Source organism: Molothrus ater, chromosome 22, assembly GCF_012460135.2.
Source record: "Molothrus ater isolate BHLD 08-10-18 breed brown headed cowbird chromosome 22, BPBGC_Mater_1.1, whole genome shotgun sequence".
In the NCBI taxonomy this organism is placed as follows: domain Eukaryota; kingdom Metazoa; phylum Chordata; class Aves; order Passeriformes; family Icteridae; genus Molothrus; species Molothrus ater.
The window spans coordinates 6469480-6480137 of NC_050499.2; the positions used below are offsets into that span (position 1 = coordinate 6469480).

The 10658-nt window shown below is 43.4% G+C and overlaps 1 protein-coding gene across 2 annotated transcripts; it reads left to right on the plus strand.

Moving 5' to 3' along the window:
• Window positions 1-691: 691 nt before the first annotated feature.
• LAYN (layilin) lies at window positions 692-10452 on the plus strand. 2 transcript variants are annotated; one of them, XM_036397454.2, is made up of 8 exons: window positions 692-949; window positions 1513-1536; window positions 3136-3433; window positions 6394-6551; window positions 7338-7376; window positions 7763-7846; window positions 8218-8320; window positions 8984-10452. In XM_036397454.2, exons 1-8 carry the CDS (start codon window positions 883-885, stop codon window positions 9321-9323), a joined length of 1113 nt encoding a protein of 370 aa, XP_036253347.1. In that variant the 5' UTR covers window positions 692-882; the 3' UTR covers window positions 9324-10452. The 2 variants fall into 2 exon arrangements, with proteins under 2 accessions (XP_036253347.1, XP_036253348.1); XM_036397455.2 differs by lacking the exon at window positions 1513-1536.
• Window positions 10453-10658: the final 206 nt, after the last annotated feature.

The following is a 10658-nucleotide window of genomic DNA, read 5'->3' on the forward strand; positions in this document are numbered from 1 at the left end:
ACAGCTGGGAAAGAGAAGGAAAAACCTTTAAAAAAAGAAAATATGAATATTTAGATTTAGAAAACTGGGATTAGGATGGATTAAATAGTGTTTGGCTGGAGCAGCAGGAAACCGTAAAGCTCATCCCGCTTCTCCGCAGCAAATCCAAGGCTGGGAAAGAGAAGGAAAAACCTTTAAAAAAAATTTAAAAATCCGAATAGTTAGATTTAGAAAACTTTTCTAAATCTAAAAAAAATCAGGGATGGATAGAATAGGTCAGTGGTTGGCTGGAGGGGCAGGAAACCTTAAAGCTCATCCCACTTCTCTGCAGCAATGCACAGCTGGGAAAGAGAAGGAAAAACCCTTCCAAAAAAACCAAACGAACAAACAAACAAAAAAATCCCAATAGTTAGATTTACAAAACTGGGATTGGGATGGATAATAGGTCAGTGGGTGGCTGGAGCGACAGGAAACCATGAAGCTCATCCCACTTCTCCGCAGCAAATCCACAGCCGGGAAAGCGAAGGAAAAACCTTCCCAAAAATAAATAAATAAATAAATAAATAAATAAATAAATAAATAAATAAATAAATAAATAAATAGAAAATCCGAAACGGCCAGCGCGGGGCTGGATCCGCCCATGGGTGGTTCCTGGCGGGCGGGGGGTGCGATGGGGACATAAAGCGGGATCGGGGCGATGCGGGCAGAGCCATGCGGGGCTCGGGGCGCGGCGGCCGGAGGAGGAGAGCGCTGAGCGCCGGGACAACGCCGGCTCCGCGGGGCCGGGGCTGAGCCGAGGAGGAGAAGGAGGCAGAGGAGGAAGGCAGGCAGGGGAGGAAGGAGGAGCTGTCGCTGTCGCTGTTGCTGTCGCTGTCGCTGTCGCTGTCCCGTCGCGGCGGAGCGATGCTGGCGGCAGCGGCGCTGTGCGCGGCCGCGCTGGGCTGCGCGGCGGGGGCGCGGCTGCTCAGCGGTAAGAGGGGCTGGGGATCGCTGCGAGATCGTGTGGGGATCCTCTCTAACCCAAAAAACATCCCTCCGGCCCCGCCACCCCCGCCTCTGTGGCTGGGAGGGTCGCGATGCGCTGTCGCGACATGGGCAGGGATGCTGTCGCTTCGCGGCGGTGCAGGGACAGGTTGGGTTTGGTCGTTCTGGGCGTCTTTTCCAACTTTTCCGGCTGATTTTGCCCGCCGCCCTGGCCCGGGGAGCTCGCTGGAGTCAGATCCCGAGTGAGGAGATAAAGGGGAAGGAGCACAAGGGATCCTTTCAGGCTGGCTCAGAGCTGCGCATTCCGGGTCCCAAACCGAGCACTGAAAGCCAGCCAGGAATCAGCTCCAGCTAATTTCCTCTGCTGAAAGCAACGGCGAGCTTGGCCGATAAGGCAGAGACTTTCTTCCTCTATTTTTTTTAATGAGGAAAGAATGTGTTTGTGTGTCAGGGAAGAGCCGATGCAGTTTTTGTGACGCTGTTTCTGGAGAGTTGCAGGTTTTTAGTGACACTCTGCTGTCTGTGTTTTCCCTTTGCCTCTCCCAGCAGCAGTGGACATTTCCCTCAGAAGAGGTAAGGGACTTTGTCTTTTCCTCAGAGTATCAAATTTCCAAGAGAAACACAGGCTGTGCTAGAAATGTATTTTTTAGTAGTGTTGTTGGAGTAAAAATCCTGCTTCTATTGTAATCCCTTTGCAAAATGTTAGCAAGCTCTATTTCTGGCTATTTAACTGTTGAAAAATCCTAGTGTGAAAGATGTTCAAACTCCCACTCCTCCAGTGACCAACATAAAAGGATAAAGCAAAGCCAGCAATGATCCCATGGCAGGGTTTATAACGACCTGTCCTTGTATTATCCATTTGTTCCAAGCACACCACAAGTGTTGCTGAATGTTTTCCTTCTGTAAAAACATGTAGGTTAGCAGATTGTGCCTGCAAAGAAATATTTACTGAGCAAAACAAAGCTGTTTGTTTCCACAGTCTAAATATTGGGACTGCTCTGCTGAAAAAAACACCCGAGTGCATCATTTTGAATGATGTGTCTTTTCACTTTGATCTTCCCTCCGAACCAAAATAAGCTCTGCTGCTTCTGCATGAGACAATCCTTGGCTTGTGACAGCCTGAAAACAGACATTGTTTACTCCCTGGGCAGGCAGAAACATTGCAGAGCTGGAAACTGGGCTGTGGGAATTCATCCTGTGATCCCCAGTACAGATACTGGAAATAAAAGAGTTTGAGGTTGGATGTAAATCAGAAGTTCTGCCCTGTGAGGGTGGTGAGGCCCCGCTTGGCCAGAGGAGTTGGGGATGTCCCATCCCTGGCAGTGCCCAAGGCCAGGCTGGACTGGGCTTGGAGCAGCCTGGGATAGTGGGAGGTGTCCCCATGAGAGGGTTTTAAGGTCCTTTCCAACCCCAAATAATCTGGGATTCTATGGCACTGCAATATCCATTGAACTATTGCATATAGATATATCTATATTGCATATCTATATTATATCTATATTGCATATCTATATTATACCTATATTGCATATATGTATTATATCTATATATCTATATTGCATATAGATAATCTGTTATATCTATATTGCATATCTATATTGTATATTTATTGCATATAGATATAATATACATTTAATCTATATTGCATATCTATATATCTATATTGCATAGAGATATATATTATATTTATTGTATATCTATATTATATCTATATTACATATTGATATATATTATTGCATATGGATATATATTGCATAAAAGATTAAGTCTTGCTATCTCTGCTTGTATAAGGAAATCTCTAATTTTTACCATTTAATTCCTTAAAAATAATCATAATTTTAAAAGCTTCTTGGAACCCTTGCAGGGGAACTTTGCTTTTTAAGAGGTTGCATGTGCCAGCTTGCTCTGGCATAGTGTTTCTTTGGGAGGAACTCCCAGGATCTGCAAATCCCAGAAAAATCATGAGAAGAGCAGGACAGGAAAGGACCTAAACTTTGAGATTCACTAATAAAAATCTGGAGGTGCCATTTACCAGCCTAGTAACACAAAAGCCTTTATCCTGTGTTGTGTTGTCCATATAAACAGCACAAAACCCATTCAAAGTGATGTTTTATTTTAATTTTGGTGCTGTTCAGTGCCATTCCTGTGACAGTTTTCTCTCCCTCCCTGCAGGGCAGACGGTTTGCAGGCGTGGGACGCAGAAACCCTGCTACAAAATCGTTTATTTCCACGATGCCTCCCGCAGGACCAGCTATGAGGAGGCTCACCTGGCCTGCAGAGCTGACGGGGGACACTTGGTCAGCATCGAGAGCCCAGCGGAGCAGAGACTGATTGAGTCATTGATCAGGAGCCTCCTGGCCTCCGATGGAGACTTCTGGATAGGGCTCAGGAGGAGGAAGGAGGAGGGGGACAACGGCACTGAGTGTCACAGCTTCTACTCCTGGTCAGATGGGAGCTCGTCCAAATTTCGGTGGGTACCTGGGAGTGGCACTGTGGGACTGGCAGGGCCCTCAGGAATTCGGGATTTTGTCCAGTAAATCCAGGCAGCGACAGCTGTCACTTGTCCTCCTCCTGTGTTGTATTTTCTGAGGCCTCCACTGTTGGGAGGAAGGATGACTCTGACTCCATGTTCTCAGAAGGCGAATTTACTATTTTGTGATCTATATTATATTAAAGAATGCTATACTGAACTGTACTAAAGAATACAGAAAGGATACAAATAGAAGGCTAAAAGGTAATAATGAAAAACTCGTGACTCTCTTCTCAGAGTCCGACACAACTTAGCTCCAACTGGCCATTAAGTCAAAACAATTCACAGGAAAGCAATGAAACAATCTCCAAACCCATTCCAAAGCAGCAAAACACAGGAGAAGCCAATCAGATAATTGTTGTTTTCATTTTTCTCTGAGGCTTCTCAGCTTCCCAGGAGAAAAATCCTGGGCAAAGAGGATTTTTCAGAAAATGTGACGGTGACACTTCTGCACCCATCCCATCGCCCTCCTGGTGGTGCTCCATGGGGGTGGCTGCTTTAGGCTAAATTGATCATTTTTGGGGGCTAAAAGGAAGGGAAACAACAAGAGCTGTGGCCTTAAAATCTCTGATTAGGCAGCTACAAATGACCTGAAGATTCCTACACTGCAGAGCCCACAATGTCGCTGTCGGGGCGGTCACGACACAGAGCAGAGACCACAAACAGGCTCAGTTGGCAACTCCTTATTATTGAACGTGGCTGACTTTTATACACTTTGCAATTGTTTATGCTTCTTCTACCCCAACTATTGGCCACAATAAGTCAACATAACACTATTGGTGAAAGAGTTATAATTATAATATTATTATAACTATTATAATATCGTTATAGTTATATATAGTTATATATATATATAAAACCATATATATATAGCTATCGTTATATATAGTTATATATAGTTTTATATATATATATATAGTTATAATAGTTATAACTATAATAGTTATACTATTGGTGAAAAGTTATAGTGACTTAACTAACTTTCTAAAAATGCTTCCTCCAGCTGCAAGGTTCTCTTATCTTTCTTCTCTCGCTCTCCTTGCTTACAGCCTTGGAGAGAGCTCCTTATCAGCTTCTTCTTTCTCCTCAGCTCCTTCTCACTCCTTTAGCTAACAGGTCTGCTGTTAGCCCCTTCCACACCATAAAGTTTATACCTGCTGTCGTGAAAAATGAAAAATTTTATTCCCCTACTGAAGGTTCCTGCACTGCAGATCCCATAAAGTTTTATACCTGATGTCCTGAATAATGAAAAATGTGATTCACTTACTGAGGGAATAATATTTTTTTCCTGTGAGACAGCAAAATATTAGAGCTGCAGGATTTATTGCAGCCATGGAAAACTAAAGTTTTCACAGCAATTTTAAATTTCTGCTTCCTTGTCTTAAGGAACCACAGGATTTGTTATAATTAAATTATAGAAGCAACAACATTGACACCAATTTGCATCCTTATATCAGACATGTAAAAAAAACACCTTGAAATTTTGACCTTTTTGCTCTGGGAGCAGCCCATAAAGCATTTCATCCTCTCAGAAATGAACAAATAAAACCAGGTTTTAGCATTATTTGATATCTTAAATTCTCTCCCGTGGTTCAGATCTTGGGGGTGGATAATGGGAAGCTGGAACCAGAATTTGCTGCTAAGAAACAGGCACAGCTTTCCTGCTTTCCCTTGGTGAGACACTCTTCTTTCTGCTGAGTTACAAAGCCAAGGAAAACACCAGGGGAGGAAGGAAATGAGGGAGGAATAAAGCATTGGAATGGTTGGAAAAGCACCATTTAAAATGGGTGTTCTCCCATGCTGAGTACCTCGGGATATCTGGAATTATTTATGTCCTATGCATAATTTTTGGCAGGCAGAAAATTGCTCATTCCAGAATCAGTGGGGATTGAACAATTGGCAAAATCAGGGCACTTTTAGAGGTGTTTTCTGAGTTGCATAAAATATCTCCTCACCAACAGTGATTTTATAGTGCTGCCTCTTCCTGTGCACTGCCTGGAAAAGCAGCACAGGTGGCTGGTGGTGAGGTTTATTCTTAGAAAACAAAAAAAAAAAGAAGTTATCTGCAAGACTGTGGTGGTGCATTTCTGACAGAGGAAGCCAGGTTCTGCTTCAGATTTTTCATTTTTTTTCATTAAATAGGTGCCAAAATTCTGCAGGCATTGAGACTGAGAAAGCAAAAATTACGATTTTTGCACAGGTTCAAAATTGTGTGGAGAAATTCCTCTGCAAGGCTCAGTGAAAGCTCAGGAGAACTTGGACTTTCTCTACACAATTGCAGCTCATTTTGAGCTACTTTAATGTTCAAGAAATGACCTTGTCTACAAGAAAATAGTGAATTCTAAACCCACGTTGTTAAAGATGTACCCAGGCACCAGAACCGAATCCTCGTTTCTGGTTTATTCCATGGTGTCCATACTCATTGCCACAACATTTAAGAAACAAATTTATTAAAAAATAATTATAAAAGTCTGTTAATTGAACTAGCTGAGACCTTTTGGTAATGCTGACTGGGAGAGGAAGGAGGGAAGGGAAATTGTGAGGAGCTCAACCCTTTGCTCGCTGGCATTTGTTGAACTTGCTTGCAGGGTTTGAAAATCTGAATTAAAAGAACAAACAACTGCATTTCATCCCTCCCATTTTCCATTTGCAGTGGAGGAAAATTTCCCTTCAGAGGGGAGGGAAATTGTGAGGAGCTCAACCCTTTGCTCTCTGATATTTGTCGAGCTTGCTTGCGGGGTTTGAAAAATCTGAACTAAAAGAACAAATAACCGCATTTCACCCCTCCCATTTTCCCCAGTGGAGCTGCAGGGTGGGCCATAACCCCTCTAACTCTGCTTTTTTCCCCCCTCCAAGCTGCTGGCAGGCGCCCCTGAGGTGGTTTTTATGTGTTTCCCCAGGAACTGGTACGTGGACGAGCCGTCGTGCGGGGGCGAGGTGTGCGTGGTGCTCTACCACCAACCCTCTGCCCCTCCCGGGCTGGGGGGTCCCTACATGTTCCAGTGGAACGATGACAGATGCACCATGAAAAACAACTTCATCTGCAAATATTCCCAGGGTGAGGAGGCTCTGCAGGCCCCCAGGAGGAGGAATGAGGAGTGTGGTGGGTGATTGGGAAATTCTGGAGGGGCTTGAGAGGTGGCCTGCAAGAAAAGCTGAATTAATAGATTAAATAATGATTGAAGGTTAAATAATGATTGATGATTAAATAATAATTGATGATTTTTGAGTGTATCCACAGCAAGGAAGGAGACAAGGCTGGGAACAGATTAGGAAAGATACATGAAAATGTTTGTAAACTGGACTACGTGCATGAGTACATGTGTATACATGACTTATTAAATTTCTGTTAAACTCACAGAAATTTCTCTAAGTTATACAGAAATTCTGTTTTACAGAATTTACAAAATTTCTGTTTTACAGAAGTTCTGTGAACTTACAGAATTTTCTCTAAAGCTTACCAATTATATTGACGCTAATTGCTTTGCACCAATGAATATAATGAATTATTGTGGTGCAGTTAATGATATAAGATCAGGCTTTGTTAAGAGTATAGAAGCTGGAGAACATGCAGAATTAAACCTTTTTCTCCTTAGATACTGATCACGTGTGTGTCACATCCAACCTAACAGGGACAGAAAACCCTCCCTCAGTTTTTAATTCATGCAGCAAATGAGGAAAAAATCCCAGTGTCTGTAGCTGCTTGTGGTTTGCATCAATTCCCTGGGGGTTTTTGTGAGGGGTTTGAGGTCTCAGATTGGGGGAGAACACAGAAGAGCTGTGCTCAGGCTGGAAATTGTGCATTTCACTCATGGGGAAATTCTGCATTTCTCTTTTCTTCCAGAGAAGCCAACAACAGCTCCAATAGACAATTCCCGAAGAGGTGAGTTGGACATATTTGTTTGGGAATTTAAAAAAAATTATTAAAACATTTTTAATCATTAAAATAATTATTTCAATTAATAATTATTTTAATTATTAATTTTTTTTAAAATAATATCCACTGCTGGCTTGCAGTGGAAATACTCTGCCATTCACTGTCAAGGACACCCAAAAAGAAGCTCCCCTGCAGTTTGCACTTCCCCTGTGCTGTTCCCTGCCCCATCCTGCAGGGAAAATCCTGCAGGGATTGAAGTGCAAGAATCCCAGTGCACCTCACGCATCCTTGCAGCTCTCAGCCTCCTCAATCTCCTCTCAGCCTCGCTTTTTTATTATTAAAAAAAATAAAATAATAAAATTTGCAGAATTAATGAAGCTGCTTCTTTCCAGCTGTGGCAACAGAGCCCTGGAAGCCAAAATTCCCAGAGGAACGCGGGCGGAAAGGTGGCAATGGAACAGCTGGGAGAGCCAAAGGTAAATCCTGCTCTCAAAATCTCATTTCAAGTGTTTGGCTCAAAATGTGGAAGGCTGAATATAGAAAACAACCTCTGAGAAAAAAACTTCCCGCAGTATTTCACAGACAGAATAAGGAGGTTGCTCTGGAGGTAAAAATGTTCAAAATCCAAAGCTGTGCCAAGTATTTTGGGTGTGAAAAAGCCACTTTTGTTATTTATTTATTGTGAATTATATTATTCTATTTATTGTGAATGTTATATAATGAATATTATATTATTATTGAAGATTTTATGACTATATTTATTGTGAATGTTTTGTTTGTACACCTGTGATTAACCATGAAAAACTTGCAATTTCTTCTCATGACCCTGCTTCATTTTTACCCCCAGAACCCATGCAGGGCCTTGCCTTTGTCCTCATTTCCAGCGTTCCTGTGCTGCTTCTCCTGCTGGCCATCACAGGCATCTCCTGCTTTTGGCTGTTCATGAAGAGGTGAGTGGAATTCTTGTGTTCTTTCTGAATTAGCAGTGGCACCTTGTCCTGTTCACAGCTAATTTTACCATCCTGTAAAAAGCTCTGCACAGGAGTGTTTGCGGCCAAAGAAATGCTGAAAAAGTGATGCTGATGCTCCAGGCTGAGTTAATTGGAAGTAAAACTCTAAGTAAATCACATTATTTCTTTTCCCGCATTCACAGACATAGCAGGCAGGAAAAAAATATCACCAAGATTACAATTTGGATGTGTTAACCCTTCTACTTTTCTTATTCAAGCTTTGAATTATCAGAAGTTCCCCTTCAAAAGCAAAAAAAAATTGCAGCAATGGAAACAAAAGTACAAAAACAATTTGGAGCAGAGAATGTTTAGCAATGCCCTCTCCTTGCTTTCCCTGCATGCACAGCAGCTTGGAGGGGGAGTGCTGGCTGGGATTTTGGGAATGTCAGGAGGAGTTTTGCTGCCCCAGCCTCTGAGCTCCGCAGGTCCTGCCCTGGGATCTTCCAGGAGAGCAGCCTGGGAATAAGGAATGTCCCGGGAATAAGGAATGTCCTGGGAATAAGGAATGTCCAGGCTCATCACCAAATCACTCAGTTCTGCTGCTGGTTTGTGTTTTCCTCTGTGCTATTCCATGGCTTTTCCCTTTTTCCCTGCCCTCCCAAGGAGACAGGAGCTGCTGGATGTGGCCCCGAAGGGTGACAGGACCTGGCTGCCCCAGCCCGGCAGGGACAGCCCCAGGCTGGACATCTCCAGGGTGATCCACAAGCAATCCGAAGCTGACCTGGCTGGGGCCAGGCCTGGCACAAAGAATTCCTCCTTCCGTGCCCAGGAGGGGCTGCAGAGCCCCTGCAGGGACCCCCGGGACGCCTCCAGCAGGGGCTGGGTGACGCCGGCCAGCACGGAGAGCGGCTTTGTCACCAACGACATCTACGAGCTCTGCGGGGACCGCGTGGGCAGGAGCAAGGAGTCCACTTGGGTGGACAATGAGATTTATGGATACTGAGGAAATGGACCTAAAAAAGCCACTGGAATTTGGATTTTGGGTGTCAGCAAGAGCTTTCTTGCCCTCTCTGTGCACTTGTTTGATAATGGGGTGTGTGGTGTTGTGAGGGTCTCCAGGATGAGGTGAGAGATGAGAATCTGACTCCGTGTTTCAGAAGATTGATTTATTATTTTATGATATATATTATATTAAAAGAAAATTATATCCTAAAACTATACTAAAAGAATAGAAGAAAGGATTTCATTCAGAATGCTCGGAAGAAATAGAAAATAACGATAATAAAATCTTGTGGCTGACCAGAGAGTCCGAGCCAGCTGGGCTGTGATTGGGCATTAATTAGAAACAACCACATGAGCCCAATCCCAGATGCACCTGTTGCATTCCACAGCAGCAGATAACCATTGTTTGTATTTTGTTCCTGAGGCCTCTCAGCTTCTCAGGAGAAAGGATCCCAGCAAAAGGATTTTTCATAAAATATGTCCATGACTACAACGTGGACACGCAACTCTCCAAGGTAAAAAAGAGAGAAGTTTTATTTCTGAGTCCCAGCATTTCTAGATTTCCAAGAGTGACAGTGGGTTGGAGGGTGACAGGGCCACCTCTCAATGACACTGCACAAACCAACAGCCCATCCAATTTAACCTCCTCCGTAAAAGAATGCAAACCAATCAGTTATTTACAGAAAGCGTGTCAGAAAGTTCATTACAAGAATGTCAACATCAGAAGGCTTAGAAAAACTTAAAAAATCAGGGTGACAATGGTGTGTGTGGTGTTTGTCCTGGTTTTGCATTGTGCCCTTATTCTTCTATTTTCTGCAGGAATAGGGGTTTTTAAAGATCCAAACTGAAAGGAATGTACAGATTTTGCTTTGCACCAAGGCCCCAGGAATGGCTTGTTAATACTCTCCATTCCTTTTTGGACCAAAGATTTGCCTTGAAACTGAAGGACAATCCAAAATCCTTATTTATTTATAGACCTCCTCCTCCTCAAAGGTGCTAAAAGTTCCCTTTAATGTGTGGTGGAGCTTTCCTGGAGATGCTGAACATGGCAGGTGGGGAAGGAATCTCCCTGGGTTTGCTTTGCTTGTGTGTGTGACTTTCACTGTGCCTATTAAATTTCTTTATCTCAACCCATGAGTTTGCTCATTTTTACTCCTCCAATTCCCTCCCTCATTCTGCTGGAAGAGGCAGAGACCAAGAAGTGGAAGGGGAATGACCAAGCAACCAAAGAGTGCCAGGAAGGAACACAAATATTTCACACCTTTTGTTCTGCAGGTGATTTTCCGGCTCCAGGAGAGGAGCATTGCTGCAGGACAAGACTATGAAGCACCTAAAT

What these genes read in the sequence shown, in the direction of transcription:
- LAYN (XM_036397454.2), top strand. Translation starts at nt 883, where the DNA reads ATGCTGGCGGCAGCGGCGCTGTGCGCGGCCGCGCTGGGCTGCGCGGCG. An exon ending in GGGGGCGCGGCTGCTCAGCG is followed by an intron (nt 950 to 1,512) that starts GTAAGAGGGGCT and finishes CTCTCCCAGCAG; the next exon opens with CAGTGGACATTTCCCTCAGA. An exon ending in AACAGCTGGGAGAGCCAAAG is followed by an intron (nt 7,847 to 8,217) that starts GTAAATCCTGCT and finishes TTTTACCCCCAG; the next exon opens with AACCCATGCAGGGCCTTGCC.